This window comes from Canis lupus, chromosome 15 (genome assembly GCF_003254725.2).
Source record: "Canis lupus dingo isolate Sandy chromosome 15, ASM325472v2, whole genome shotgun sequence".
NCBI lineage: Eukaryota > Metazoa > Chordata > Mammalia > Carnivora > Canidae > Canis > Canis lupus.
In genome coordinates this window covers 30,642,143-30,658,555 of record NC_064257.1, presented here as the reverse complement: position 1 = coordinate 30,658,555, position 16,413 = coordinate 30,642,143, and the positions used below count along the sequence as shown (strand labels likewise).

Here is a 16,413-nt window from a genome sequence, read left to right as displayed (position 1 = left end):
TTTGTAACAAACAAACAAAAAACAAAACTTTTTTAAAGTCCTAAGCATTTTTGTGAATTTGCTACTTCAGTGGATGGAGGGGTGAAAGTAGAAAGGAAACTTGTAAAAGAGGCTATAGACAATCTAGAAATACAGAACCAGCCTGCTGTATAACTTGTACGTAATTGTAAATTCAACTAGTCCACTTTTGGAAAGTGGCTCGTTTGCATTTGGTGCTTTTGCTTTGATTTCTCTTTCTTTAAACAGTGGGAGAACTGGACATAATTGATAATCATGTACTTAAAAAGCTGTTGCAAAGTGGTAGAAACCTCAACCCCAGAAGGGAATTTATTGATAAATTACCAAGAAAATCAAAGAAAGGACAGACTTGACACTGACCAGCAGGCTCAAGTGATCCAGCAGTGACAGGCACATTTCTTGCCTCTCCTTTCCTCCCTCTGTCTCTCCTTCCCTTTTGGATCCATTCGCAGAGGCTTTCCACATCTCAGATTTAAATTCAGTAAGAAGAGGCAAGTCTCTGCCCCAGAGTCACAGCAGAAGCCTCCTTCCTGCCCTTTGCCCCTGTTGGGTCATACGCGCATTCATTCAACCCGGGGGCGGGGGGTGGGGGGGGGTGGGGGGAGCTCGGGTTCATCGTGGCCGTGCATTCTTCATTCTTCAATCGGGGTTCATCGTGGCCCGAATGTTTGGATGTGGGAGGGAACCTCATAGGGACTACATTGAGAGTCAGGGAAGGGCAGATCCCTGAAGGAAAAGTGGGGACTAGTCCTGAAAAGTGGGGGAAAGGCTACTGCACTGGCAGATAACAGATATCCACTGTAATGTCTGAAGTCTGCTTTATTATATAAATTGGTACATTTGGTATTATTTGACTGTTTTTTGACCTGTGACAGTTTCTCTTTGAACCCAGGAAAACATGAAGACAAAGTAGAGGCATGGCTTTTGAGTCACAAATAGAAATTCAGATCCTAGCTCTATTTTTGTATCCATATTGTCGAGAAAAAGAGAACCCAGGAACACCCATTTCTCCTGCTTGCATTCTGTCTGGAGAAAAGACAACGATTGGCAGAGAAGAATAAAAATATTAGTTTTAATATTGACAGAAGCTGAAATGGAGGATTTGATTTTTGTGCAACAAAAATGAAGCTCTGCACTCAAACCTAAAACACATCAGTTATTTACCCCACCCAGATGCTTTGAACAGTAGCAGGTTTTTTTTTAACCTGGGGATCTGCCCCTACCCTAATAACTCAGACCAGAATGTATGAGTTTTTGCAGAAATCTGGCTCCCAAAAGAAGGCACAAAGATGAAGAGATTACATATGTCAGTTCTTGGAAAATCTGCCAGGTAACTTATTTTACCTCAGTGGTAATTGATGGGATAGGAAGCTACCACTGAGGAAGGTCCTCTTTTTGGAAGAAACCAGAGACTGATAACATGCATGCCCTCAACACACAGATTTAGTTAGGAATCTTATTTTATCTCTTCAACAAATAACTTATTTTAAGGTTGGTGTGATATTCAGATGCCAGCAAATTTTGAGTGTGGAAACTCAAGGAGATAATCAAATAATCACCCTCTCTAGTCTTTGGAGTTGGGTTATTATAATAATTGATGTGTGAGTAGGAGGGAACCCACTTTGCCTCGGAGATGAATAAAATTGGTAATAATTGGGCAGGCAAGAAGGATTTGTGAAGTGGGAGGAAAAAGGCTATGAAAAAAAAAAATGTCTCCTGGAATCTGTAGCTATCATATCCGTCCGTGCATATTTAACCCCAAGGCAAGGAATTTTTCCTCAACCACCTGGTATGAATTCGGAGTTTTTAGCCCATTTTCCTATCCACTGGTTCTCACAGTGTGCTCTCTGGACTGATAGCCCATGTCTCACCTGGGAATTTGTTAGAAAAGTAAATGATGGAGTACATCCTAATCCTCCTGAATCTAAACCCTGGAGGTGATTTTGATGCATATTGAAGTATGAGAACCACATACCATGATTTGCAAAATCCTCATAACAATTTAATACATGAAGATTAATTGCACTTGGCAGTATTCTTTACTAGTTCCCAATCATTGAATATTTTATTAAATATGGGGGAGAGAGGTATTTGGGGAAGAAGAGAGATTGAATAGGTAGAGTTTGGGCTTAAGTGCTAATAAATAGGTGTGAGCAGTAGGACTGTATTTTCACCCTCTAAGTTTAGGTATAGTGGCATGATGCCTGTTTCAAAAACTATATGTAGCAGCAAAATGCACACCTTTGGATAAAGCAGAAATTAGAATGAGAAAGAACATTGGGGGGTAGTGATTATAATTTGTGGAGGAGGCATTGGAAGATCAGAAAGACAGGTTATATAAAAGGGACTTTTTAAAATCTAACTTTTTATTTGAGAGAGAGAGAGCACGAGTGGGGTGAAAGGCCGTGGGAGTAGCAGACTCCCTGGATCCCAGACTACAGGATCAGGATCTGGGCTGAAGACTACTACCGCCCAACTGACTGAGCCACATGGGTGCCTAAAAGGAACTTTTCAAAGGAAGAATTAACTCAGTAACTGACTGAAGCTAAAGTGGATGGAATCAAAGATAACTGATGGTTTCAAGCCCAGGTGATTAGAATAGTGGTGATTGAGGAAGGGAATTCCCTGTTTAGGGAATAAGATGAATCCAGTGTTGGGCATGTTAACATTGGGGGGGATTAAAGGACATAGATGGAGACGAGTTGAACACTCATCTTTAGGTGACTTAGAGTACAAAGAGAACTTGAAAGAATTATAGGGAAAATTAAATTAATGCATCCATTTATTGGTTAAATACCAAATGTCTGCCATGGTTCTAGATACCCAGGATATACGAATGGGCAAACCTGACAAATAAGGGAACAGGGTAATTTTAGGTAATACTAAAGGCCAGCAAAGAGAGAGTAATGATAAAGAGGGATAAGGGGTAGAGAATTTCTTGGGATAGCTGGTCTAGGGAAGATCTGAGGTGATACAGGACAGAAATCATGGTGGAAGATAGTTTTAGAAAGCCAAGAGGTTAGTGTTACAGGTGGTCAAGGAGAATTGCAGGCAGGCATATTGTTCATTGTGGTTTTTTGACCTTTGAGGGTCTATATTGTATGAAAGGTTTGGAGACAAGGGTCCATGTATTAGAAGGAACGTGGGTTTGGAGACATCCCAGCTCATCCTTTTTTTTTTTTTTTTTTTTTTTTTTAAAAAGGCACTTGTAAGCTCTGCAGAAACTCCTCACTTTCTCTAAAGCTTATTCTCAGTAGAGTAAGGAGTAATAACATCTCATGGGATTACATTGTGATGATTAAATGAGAATGAATTTAAAGAAATAGTGCTTGGAATGTAAGTGCTGAGTGATAACTATTAATAACAGTGACACTGAATGGAACATAAAATTCAGTCATGTGAAATGCAGTTTCATTTAATAATGGTAAGATGTAACATCTTGAAATACAATTTTGTTTAGGAGTTATACTTTGATCTTTTGTCATGCAAAACACTAAGGCATGAGACTACAGTTAAAAATATTTTTATAGTTAAGTGATGTACTTTGATTAGCTACCAGATGATACTTAGAAAATATGCTTGCATGCATAATACTATGAGAGGGATTTTACTAACTTTTAAATATTTTCTTACAGATGTGTACATCTCATGATTGATCCGAAGAAACTAGTCATGGGCCAAAGGTCAAGATACTTCTCTGGGAAATGCTGTTGATGCTGCTCTACAAAGTCATACAATGAGTGTTTGGTTTAAGAAAGAATTTCATATTTAAAAGATTTTCATCTTGGAAATACATCAAGTGAAAATTAGAGTCTTTGGGAAACATTTTCCTCTTAATAAATTATACTTGTAATGGGCGACATGGCAAACAACTCACTTGCATATAGTGGAGTAAAAAACTCTTTGAAGGAAGCTAATCATGACGGAGACTTTGGAATCACGCTCGCAGAGCTGCGGGCTCTCATGGAGCTCAGGTCTACAGATGCATTACGAAAAATACAAGAAAGCTATGGAGACGTCTCTGGAATTTGCAGCAGGTTGAAAACATCTCCCAATGAAGGTAGGTTGTGTTATGTTTGTTTTTAGTTCTTTGTTATGGAGAGTATTATAAATTTGGCTCATGAATAAACCATAAACCTGTGTATTGTCTTGGTTAGTATATGATTATGTCATAATTTTAGTGATATTAAAATGGATTAGCTATCAGATTGGTTCAATTAAAGTAACTTTAGATCAGGAAATAATATTACAAATTAATACTTATATTTTAGGTTGGTGGGAGGAAGTATTTTGTATTGTTGTACATATTGTTGCTGCTTGTTTACAATAACAAGATTGCTTTTCCACTGGAACTATAGAAGATGGAGCCAAGCTAGGTAGCCCCCCGGGGATTCAGTGGAAATTAAACCCTGCTCACTTATCCTTCATTTTATAAGGTAGTTTGAAATAGTTGTCACAGCCAGTGGATCACCAAGTTGTTTTTAACCTAAACTTTAATAATGAGTTCAGAAGGTCCTAAAGCAAATGGAGTAAATTAGATGCCATTTTTTTTATACCTAGCAGACATTTCCTTTGATTAAAACTAATTTTCAGCCTCAGAATTATGTTCAATTTCCCTGTGTTCAAAGAAGTCTTTGGTTTCATAATTCTCAATTTGCAGTAAGTTTCTTTTTGAGAAAAGAAAAAGTCATTATAACTTCATTGCATTATGGTCTTTGAAATGGTTTGAGATAGATGACCTTTTATACATTCATCATGTTGAATAGAAAATTACGGTTAGGAGGTTTCAGAAAGGCTTTTGCAAATTGCAAAGGAGGGAGGAGGATACATGATGATGAATGGTGATTTTAGTAAGGATGGGAAATCATTACTGTTAAAAGTTAAAGTATATTAGTACATATTCCAAAGCGAGTTCCAGAGAAATTATGCAGAAATGACTTTCTTTCCTTTTTTGTTTTAAGTTTATTTGTTTTTAAGTAATCTCCACCCAATGTGGGGCTTGAACCTACAACCCCACGATCAATAGTCACATTCTCTTCTGACTAAGCAAGCTTGGTGCCCCCAAAAATGTTTTAGTTTTTTTTTTTTTTTTTTTTTTTGGAACATCTCATGCCATGCCATACTACTTCTGATAAAATTTAAAATAATAACAAAAAGTTATTTCCAAAATTGTTACAGTTTTTAAAATCACATTAAAAATTCTTTAACTTGCTTATATATATAATTGTATTTGAATTCTTAATTGTTTTAATGGTAGGCAATTAATTTTTCTAAGGTGGCATAATCTTGAGGAAGCTTGTATCCATATCCAGATTTGTTGTTGCTGGCACTTACAAATGTTAACTCCTTTTATCCTCACAACAACCTTCCCCTTTTTTGCAGCCAAGGAATCCACAACACAAAAAGGTTAATCGGCTTACCCAGAGTCTCACAGCTCTTAAGTGCCTGAGTAGGGATTCAAACCTTCACATTCTAGCTACAGAGAACATGCTTTTAACCCCCATGTTGCACTGCCTGTTAACAAAAGTTCAGTTCATGCAACTGAGAATATGGAAAGAGAGGTACCTGTGTTCTGTCTTCACAGATAGTATTGCTTGTTGGCAGGAATTTCATGGTGAAAAGAAATGATCTATTAGTCTTTTTAAAACATGCCCTTGGGGATCCCTGGGTGGCTCAGCAGTTTAGCGCCCATGGAGCCTGCTTCTCCCTCTGCCTGTGTCTCTGCCTCTCTCTCCCTGTCTATCATGAATAAATAAATAAAATCTTTAAAAAAATAAAAGTGAAATAGAAGATAAAATATGCCCTGTTCTGGAAATGGTATTTGTGAGCTTCCCCATTTGGCCTGCTAATTCACTGCTTGTCTTCCAGCAGAGTAGCCCTTTAACTGGATTTGAAGGCTACTTTATATCTCCTGATCAATAGAAGTATTTTGAGCCAGATATGATTTTCATATTAAAAACTTTTCCATCTTTTACTCTTAAAAGAATTGGAAGTATAAATTTTGAGGTTAACTGAAATCAAGACTTATCATTTCATGTTTCATCTTTATCTATTAGAGCAAGCACCTATCTTAGAATCCTCAGAATCTGAAAGTATACTTTTACGACAGAATTACTTACTTGCAACATCCTAAATGTATGCAATTATCCCTGTGGTTTTTCCCCCCCATTATCTTCATTGTTTTCCTTTTTTTTTTTTCCTTCATTGTTTTCCTATATTGACTTCCTTATTCATTCCTAGCATAAATCCTATTTCTTGATCCTTTTATTTTTAAACTAGCTTTTGGTCGGTATCTATATTTTATATTGGGTGGTAGAAAAGACTGTCTAATAATGAGATTTCTAGAATGCATATCTCTATACTGTCCTGTTTATCATTCAGTAGTAATCCACGAAATAAAGAATGACAACGAATGCATGCCAATTGAAGACAGGTACCGAGTGATATTCTCTGTAAGAGTGTGGATGGCTTCATGGTCTTGTAAAGGGGCAGGAAAATAAGTAAGACTCTAGGCTTTTAAGTGGTAGTTGCTAAAATTAGGTGTAAGAGGAAAAAAAGCAAAGGGAATAAGAAAAGGAAACTGGTAGAAAGAAACAAAAGAGTTATGTAGTAGGAAACAGGGTAAAGTTAACAGTAATTGTCCCTGGCTGACTAATGTCTCCATAATGTTTCAGATGGCAGTTTATATTTGCACTCCTTGAAGTAACACTGTTAGTAATGGTGTGCTTTAACCAGGTCTTCATGATGTAATATAATAAAACTAACATTCACACATGGAAATAAATTTTAACTGTGTTAAAAAAAAAAAAAAAAGTCAGCCCTTTGCCTGGCATGAATCATTGTTGACTTATAGCCTACCACAAGAATCCTCTGATACCCGGATGGGTATGCTTGGTTATACAAATTGGCACAGCGCTTTCAGGCACTCAGCAAGGAATCCCATCGCAATGATATGCAGCCATGTATATTTTAATATTTGTATAGAGTTACCAACGAGAGTCTTCTATTGAGAATCCTGCATGACCTTGTCCTAGAGATTTATTGCTACTGTAATAGAGAATTATACACTTAATTTAATACCTGTTCAGGTTACTAGTTTTCATTGCTTATAAAATTTTTGAAGATAGTTGCAACACTACTTCTTCTAACTTTGTTGTTTACATATTATTTCTTAAACTTGTACCTGATGATAGAGTCTGAAGTAGCATAGCATTTAGAGTTTTTTCCTTTTTTTTTTTTTTTTTTCAAATTTTATTTATTTACTCATGAGAGACACACAGAGGCAGAGACATAGGCAGAGGGAGAATCAGGCTCCCCCAGGGAACCTGATGTGGGACTTGATCCCAGGACCCTGGGATCATGCCCTGAGCCGGAGACAGACGCTCAACCACTGAGCCACCCAGGAGCACTGTACCTTAGAGTTTTTAGTTTGTTTTTTAAATACAATAGATATATTTCCTTTTTATTTTATTATTATTTATTTATTTATTTATTTTTAAAGATCTTATTTATTCATGAGAGAGACAGAGAGAGGCAGAGGGAGAAGCAGGTTCCCCGTGGGGAGCCTGATGTAGGACTCCATCCCAGGACCCCCAGGATCATGACCTGAGCCAAAGGCAGATGCTCAACCACTGAATCACCCAGGTGCCCCCATTTCCTTTTTATTTTTTTTAAGTTTATTTTAGTAATCTCTACACTCAAAGTGGGGTTCAAACTCATGACCCCAAGATCAAGAGTTGCATACTCTTCTGACTGAGCCCGCCAAGCCACCTGTATGTTCCCTTTTAAACTGTCCTGTTTTTCCCTATCTCCCTGTATGTTGCCTGTCACTTTCCTACTTAAAGCTGGCAGTGGTTTATCATTAGCCTTAAAATGAAATTCTGACCTCTCACTTAGGTTAACAAATCTTCTGGGGATCTCATCCCTGCTTGCATCTCTTGTTTCTTTCCCACTCTTCTCTTCAGTGTTTGAGGCATAGCAGGATTTTCAGTTTTCTTAAATATGATTGTGCCAAGGTCACTCTTGTTTTGAGTCTCTTATTATCTCTTCATCTAAGGTACTGTACTTCATCCTTCCTATGACTCTGTATCTCTTAATCACTTTTTTAAAATTAGGAACAAAGGTGCAGAGTAGCCGAGTGGGGTTCTTGGTGCTCCACTTACTTATTTTTATTTATTATAATTTTTTTAAGTAGCTCTGCACCCAGTGTGGGGCTTGAACTCATGACCGTGAAATCGAGTCTCATGCTCTACCAACTGAGCCAACCAGGCACCCTATCTCATAATCATTCTTAAGATCTCAAGTTAGATACCTTAGAATTTCCTCATCTACTCCCATCTCCCAAATTTTGGATTCCAGTTCCATTTGTATATTCTCATAATATCTCATCACCCCCATCATAATACTTAGCACACCGAGCCATGATTAACTGGTTACTTGTCAGCTTGCCCCACTAAACTATGAGTTTCTTGAGGGCAAGGGCCAGAGAAAGGCACACTGACTCATTTCCCTTTGAATGCTTACTTAGTGCCCATCACAGCTCCTGAGCCATGGAAATGAATGTGAAAGTTTGACTTTAGACCAATGGTTCATAAATTGGGGTGTGGGGGGAATCTCCTTTGAAATTGAGACTATAGTTTTTTTCCCAATAAGAATGCACATAAATATAAATTTTCACATGCTTTCTAGGTCTATAAGTTTTCCTGAAGCCTTCATTGAGGGAAGTCAGAGTGGCTGCTACCACCACCTCTCTCTTTCTCTCTCTCTCTCTCTCACACACACACACACACACACACACGCAGACATATGTACGGAACTGGATAAGGCTGTAGTATTTGCTGTGTAGTAGCCATGATTTTCAGTTGAGCTCTCCTTCCAACATTCCAGTATTTTCCCCTCTTCATTTCCCAAATTGAGACATTATTTTATTAGTCACAGCAGTTGTGCTACGTTTTCTTAGAAAACGTCAAGCTATTGATAAAATTTTGAATTTTATGTCTTTTTCAAATATTATAGACAATACTCTTGAGCCATTATCTATTCATAGAATGAAAATAGGCTCCCTGCCTATTTCCCCCCTTACTTAGCACAATGGTGAATCCAGACCCCAAAAGCACATAATTCGGAGACTGCCAACCTTTTAAATAAATGGTAATTTAGTTAAACAAAGATAAGTCTATTTGAGAGTAGCAGGGGAATTGCAACTCAGAAAAAACAAACTATAGCAAACCATCGGACAAGTCTGAGGAGGCAGAGTAGGGGAGGGTAGCGTTATTAAGTTCTGGGAGAAAATTGAGAAGGATTGTTTTAAACATAACTTCTTCAGAGAAGAACAGGAGTTCGAGGTTGTGGTGGTTTCTCACTGGCTCGAAGTGGTGGACAGTTTGTTGTTACTGAGGCATGTGGAAATCTTCCTCCTTCCTGCTGGTCATGTAAGTTGAGAAGAGTGCTACGTGCATGAGAACTCTCCCTTCATGGCTTCCGGACGACATTTTAAATTAGATTTCCTTGATTCATTTTCATGTTTCCCGCATTTGATTAAGATCTTTCTCAGAAAGCATCGCTGATTAAGTATCAAGTTGTTCTTTTTGATTGCAGTATTTTTGTCTATTTGTGTCTTTTGGTGCTTGGAAGGATCTTTCCCAGGAGTCGTGTCCCATATAGGGATGGGCGAGTGGGGACTTCAGTAGCAAATGGAAACCATGGAGGCCACGTTTGAGTAACGGGGAAGATAGAAGGAGAGGCTCTCAGGCATTTCCCATTCATAAATTCATATCTTGTCAAGTTTGTAAACATTGGATCATCTCAAAGACTTGTGCTAGCATTCTTTTTGCCACATTATTTTCATGGCCTTCAGAAATAGCAGGAAAGACTGAACTCAGAAAGTTCTCATTTGTCATTGTCTCATATATTTCTCATTGTCGCCAGAGCTTGGAAATCTCCTTTGGTCCTGCTGTCGCCACCAAATCTCCTAGTGCTGACTAGGAAATTCCAGGTTGGCTGGTCATCTTGCTTTTTAAGCCAAGTGGGTTGCTCAATGATCTTATGTAACTGAGTTTTAACTTCCCCAGAAGTGATAATCCAGGTGCAGCAGGTGGTATTGGCCACAGAGCAGACCCCTCCTTGCTCAGCTAAAAGATAATCAAAGACTGTCCTATTATCAACTTTATCCAGAGACTCTTAAGGTTCTGTTCTGAGAAGCTATTTTCTTGGCTACTGATTCTGCAATATCTCCAAGAGTTACAGAGAGATTTCTAATCATATTGTTTACATTTACTCCTAACCAGGCAACTATGGCCTTGCTAAAGGAAATGAATTCTGAATTCTGAATCCTGAATCCTGAAAGCCTCCTGCTAGGTCCTTCTAACTTGATGGTGTAAATACTGGGAATTTGATCAAAGATGGTGCCTTGGTTGGTTTGTGGAAAATTAGGAGTGTGGTCAGATAACTTAAGAGGACTTCACCTTGCTATGCACCAGTTATTGAAGCATTTATAGGCCCAGAGAGAATGATAACCAGCACAGACCACTCTCATGAAGGTGGCATCATAGTTGATAATGATTAATAGTGAAGAGTTTTTCACGATAAATCCAACAGTGTGAAAGGTGAACCCTTCCTTAGCAGTGGCCTTGGAGAAATAGATGAAAGTTTGAAGTCTTGATTCTTCGGCATCAGGGGAGTAAGTGGTCAACCTTTTTATGTCAGCTACTTCTTTTTCTTTCCTTTTTTTTTTTTTTAAAGATTTATTTATTTATTTGTGATAGAGAGAGAGAGGCAGAGACTCAGGCAAAGGGAGAAGCAGGCTCCACGCAGGGAGCCTGATGTGGGACTCGATCCTGGGTCTCCAGGGTCATGCTCTGGGCCGAAGGCAGGCACTAAACCACTGAACCACCCAGGAATCCCCTAGCTACTTCTTTTTCTAATCAGTTTGATTTAGAGGTCTCCAGTGTCTGTGTGGGATCAGATAGAACCTTCTTCATTTGTGAGATACATATTCAAGGTTTAACTCTCTGGAGTTTGGCCGCTATCTGGGTAGTGAGGAGGACCTGGTATAATATAGTCTCTTCCACGTATATTCATGGACAGTCTTTGTTCATACTCTGATTGCAAATCAAAAGTGTGAGAGAAAATTGGAAATGTTACTTTGGAAAGTTGTATCCAGGTTTTTGAAGAAACTAGAATTCGGAATCCAGTCCATTTTACAAGTATGTAAAAGAAACTCAATGACAATTAACAGGATTAGAATTTAATATAGACAAAAAAGTAAACATAATTTCTTCTCTGTGCAAGTACCCCCTTTTTATAATAAAACTATTTCTTTGCATTAAACTTTGCCTGATTATTTACATTAGTGCAGCAAAAATAGTGATTAGCCATCTAAGCTCTTTTTAAGATGACTTTGCTGGAATTTTGTAAGCAAAGTACCAGATTGACTTTTCTTTCAAAGAACTTTATTGGCTCTCTAAAGTCAAACTTCGTTCCTAAAACTCTCTGACTTTATCTGAATCTATGCATATTTCTCGAATATGATGTTCCAGTCAAAGCTTTGGTAATATGACCAATGTTTTTCAGTCCTGATACAAGGAGAACAGATTCTTACTGAATTTATGCAGATAGTTGGCATGAAGATAAAAATACTCAACTAAGAGTTTCCAAATTCTGGAGGGATAATTTGGAGAGAAAAAAAGCAGGTATTTTATATTTATTGACAAAGATGCACATTACCAAATTGTTGATAGCTTAAGAGAGAAAAGATTTCCTAAAATTCGAAGAAGGAAAACATTAGAGAACCAATAATGTTTTAAACAAGAAGTCATAAAAATTATGATCATCATCGTCAGTTCATTCAGTCTCATGTTTTTAATTCTTGTTCTGCTTGAATTCAGTTTGCCACTGAATTCTGAAAATTCAGAATTCTGAGAAGTTCTGAAAATTCTTACCCAGTTCAGTTTTATTATCATAAACTTATCAGAGAACTTTCCCTTTCTGAATCTCTTTGAAGGTGAAGTACTGTTGCAGGAACACTTGTAAAAGCCTCAGAGTAGAACAGTAAATGTCTGTAAATGACTAAAAGATTTAAAAATGGCCATGGCTAACGACCTGTTGGGGGTTCATTATAAGGCAATCGACAAGGAAATTTGGTTATTTTTGTGACATACGCTTTAAGGTAGTAGCTAGAATTTTAAGTGTTGACGTGATATAAGGACATATGAGGTCTTTAGACATTTCATGTTATTTTTGCTTACATTAATAACATATTTCCACACAAATATATTCTAAGAAGCTTTAACATCACCTATTTGACAATACTTCCCATATAATTTAACATACCAAATAAGTCTAATTAGTTTCACATCTCCCTCTTTTTTAAAAAATTTTTTTAAAATTTTTATTTATTTAGGATAGTCACAGAGAGAGAGAGAGGCAGAGACATAGGCAGAGGGAGAAGCAGGCTCCATGCACCGGGAGCCCGACGTGGGATTTGATCCCGGGTCTCCAGGATCGCTCCCTGGGCCAAAGGCAGGTGCTAAACCGCTGTGCCACCCAGGTATCCCACATCTCCCTCTTTATAAGGAGAACAAATCCTTTGATATATTCCAGGGGCCCTTTGTAAAAAAGTTAGTGCAAAGTGGCCAACATACTTCTTTTAGAATTGATTTTTGGGAAGTTTGTCAAAGATATCGAAAGGTTTGAACACTTAGGTTGATAGGTCACTCTGAAACAATACTTAGGTATTGATTTAACCAGAGTGACAAAGACTTTGCAGGAAAATACAGAAAGGGTAAATAGTTGTAAAAAGCCTTAGCTTCAGGATGCCTGGGTGGCTTAGCATTGAGCTTTTGCCTTCAGTTCAGGGGATGATCCCAGAGTCCCAGGATGGAGTCCCGCACTGGGTTCCCCTTGGGGAGCCTGCTTCTTCCTTTGCCTATGTCTCTGTCTCTCTTCCTGTGTCTCTCTCTCATGAATAAATAAATCTTAAAAAAAAAAAAAAAAAAAAAAAAGCCTTAGCTGATTTAATCGAAGACCCGATGAGGGCAAAACACAGTCATTTTTTTTTTCTAGGCAGATTACATTAAAAGTAAAGAAAAACTTTTTTTTTTTTTTACAATATCTTATTAAGAGCAGATCAATAATGTAAGAAAACATTGTTCTTTTATCAGAAAAAAAACAAATTCTAATTTTATACCGCTGTACTTTTGATAATAAAGCTCATTTAAAAAAAAAAGATTTGAGAGAGAGCCAGCACAAGCGGAGGGGAGGAGCAGAGGGAGAGAGATAAGCAGATTCTGTGATGAATTGGGGTGGGGGGAAGGTGATGACATGTAGGCCTCAATCCCAGGACCCTGCGGTCATGACCTGTGTGTCAAAGTCAGATGCTTAACTCACTGAGCCACCTAGGTGCCCCATACTAAACCTTTTTTTTTTTTTTAAGATTTTATTTATTTGAGAGAGATGAGGGAGCATAGAGAGGGAGTGAGGGGAGAAATAGACTATCTGCTGAGCAGAGAACCCCATGTGGGGCTCTATCTTAGGACTGTTAGATCATGACTTGAGCTGAAGGCAGATGCTTAACCAACTGAGCCACCCTAAAACTGATTTTAAATTAATTTACTTTAATCTTAACCAGCTTGACTACACATCAAAATCTCCATTCAAAGATTCCTTTTCCAAAAACCTACAACTTTTTTACATTCAGATTTTATACTTTTCCTCTTTTCAAATAACCACCTCTTTTCTCTTTTTAAATAACCAGCCTCACTTTATAACAAATTTTCCCTTGACAAAAGTGCAGGTCTATTTCTTTATACCTTCTTTACCAAAAGCCCACATCCAAATTTTGTTTTCATCTGGAGGTGTTTCCTTTATTATTTCTAGTAGCTTTAAGCACACATATTAATTAGAATTCTTAACCCTTAGCAACCTAAATAAGAAGTAAACAGTTGTGAACTGCCCTTTACATTACCATTCTGTGAATTGGCAGGCTTACACTTTTTTATGATTGTTAGAAACATTTGTTTCAGAGTATTTTTAAGCATAGCTAAACATGTTTATTAGACTCCTATCTTTAATTCTGTAAAATGAAGCAAAATATTATGTTCAGTAATATATGTTTCAGTGTTTTATCTTATTTGGAAATGATCTGTATCTTTAATGAATTTAGCTTAACTCATCACTTACTTTAACAAAACTTTAAGGTTTCAGGTTACCAAAAAATAGGGGGAAATTATTTGAAAAGTTCACTTAAAAACCTTTTTATCCTGCTTACATCTATTTAGTTTATTCATTCTTAACAGTTATGTTTAGATCACCCACAAAAGCTTCATGAGACATTAGACAAAGTCAACCATTTTTTCCAAGCTATTACTCATGTTGACAACTTTTATATCAGATATAACATGAATTTATTTGATTAGTAAAACTGGTAGAAGTATCTCTACATTTAATGCTGGTAACTCTGAAGATGTGCCTGTTGTAGTGGAACCACGCTTAAGCTTAGCTAGCTTTTATTTGCCACAGATTATCCCAAATCATTCGAACCTGAAAAACATTTGAGTTACTTTCTATACATTTTTGAGAATTTCTAAGAACACTTAATTCACATTTGAGTCCATTAAGTAGAACTTCTACAAATTAATTGTAATACTACTGAAGGTAGAAAATGCTACATATATACAACATGAAAATACATGTATACAACACACATACAGACATGCTTAAATATAGACATAAACAGAGACCTCGTGGTTTCCACTTTACTCATGTATAAAAGTTGGACCTAAGTGTTCTGGTAGATGGAATAAGTTAAGGCAACCTACTCAGATGGCTAAAGCTAAGTTTTAAATGACCTTTCCCCCTTTTGTTTTTCTTCTGATAAGAATTACTTCCCTGGAGTTTGTACTTTAGCATTCACACCTCAGAGACACAAGGAGGAATGCAAAGTTACAAGCCTTTAAAGACTAATAGGGGAGGTTTGGGGATTGGTAAAAAGAAATGGGCAAACTTTGAATTGCCTCTATAGAGTTGCATTTCTAGTTTTACAGGGATTTGTTAAGATAAGGATAGTTGCTCTCAATTCCTCAAAGAATTGGGTTGTATCTGAAGTGATGTCATAGGTTGATGACCCATCCAGGATAATGTAATCCTCAATTAGCATAGGGGAGAGTGCCTTAACAAACATATCAGGCACTGACCAGTACCTCCACTCTTCTTTCCCTTTTTTCTTTTTTAAGATTCTATTTATTTGAGAGAGACAGGAATAACGAGAGAGAGAGAGAGAGAGAGAGAGAACGAGCGAGCGAGCAAGCAGGGAGGAGAAGGCTCCCCACTGAGCAGGAAGCCCAATGTGGGATGCCATCCCAGCACCTGGGGATCATGACCTGAGCCAAAGGCAGACACTTACCCGACTGAACCACTCAGTTGCCCCCAATTTTATTTTCTGCCTTTTTATGTATCCACTTATCTCTGGAGTTAATCCAATTATTAAAGTGTTAGATTTTCTCTGTTTAAGAAATTAAGAAATTATTTAACTAAGTCCTTAGTATGGCCTTTGACCAAGAAGTGAAAGATACCTGAAGAGAATTTGCCTGTAGCATCAAGTGGTCTTATTTAAAAGGGTAAATTGTTTAATAGTCTATCAGAGTAGTAGAGAGGCAATTCAGGTGGAATATTACTAGAATGAGTACTCGAAGAAAGAGGGAGGCAGGCAGTATGAGTATTATGTCAATCTTAGAGCCTTTTGTTTTAGGTACCTCTTATATCTTCACTTTTTTATTAGCCTTTTACAAAAAGTCTTTCAGTGAAGCTATTTTGGAATTTTGAAGTTTGGAGGCTTCTGCATGCCAATAAAAATAAAAGTATCCCGTTCTTTATAATTTGATAGTCCTTGCTTTCAAGTTCACTACTTAAATGATCTTACTGAACTGGAACATTTCTCATAATAGCCATTGTGGTTCTAGGTTGTCTTTAGTAAGATTTTACCATTTTTTACAGATATTCACAGCTTCTGGAACCATAGTTTTTAGACATAAAATAGGCAGGTATGTCAGAAGGTGGCTTGCCTAACTTTTTGAACTTGAAGATCGATCCCATTATTCAAAATAAAAGTACAGAAAACAAAAGAATACTCACCAAGAAGGGTAATGCCTTCACAAAAGTAGACCCCAGATAAAATTGGAGAGCTGAACCAAAAGGAGGGAGCTTGAATCCGAATAGGAGACTCACTGAACTGAAACGAAGGAGACAACTCACAGAAATGAAGAGCTCAAGGGACTCAAGTGAGACCCACAAAACAGTTCTGAGTGTCATTAGTTCAGTAGAGGTTCAGCGCCTTCTCATCCCCCTTCTGACACCAGGTAATGTCTACCTTAAATGAAACAAATGGTAATTTAATTAAAG

The 16,413-nt window shown here is 37.4% G+C and overlaps 1 protein-coding gene across 5 annotated transcripts in view; it reads left to right on the top strand.

Annotated features, from left to right (window-relative positions):
* ATP2B1 (ATPase plasma membrane Ca2+ transporting 1) overlaps nt 1–16,413 on the top strand; it is a 128,285-nt gene that overhangs the window by 55,175 nt on the left and 56,697 nt on the right. For all 5 annotated transcript variants that reach the window (XR_003133372.3, XM_025439411.3, XM_025439409.3 and 2 more), the window contains exon 2: nt 3,654–4,078. Coding sequence is in view for 4 of the 5 variants with exons in the window: in XM_025439411.3 (XP_025295196.1) it covers nt 3,871–4,078 (208 nt within the window). In the remaining variant the exon portion in view is untranslated. The remainder of the gene's footprint in view (nt 1–3,653; nt 4,079–16,413) is intronic.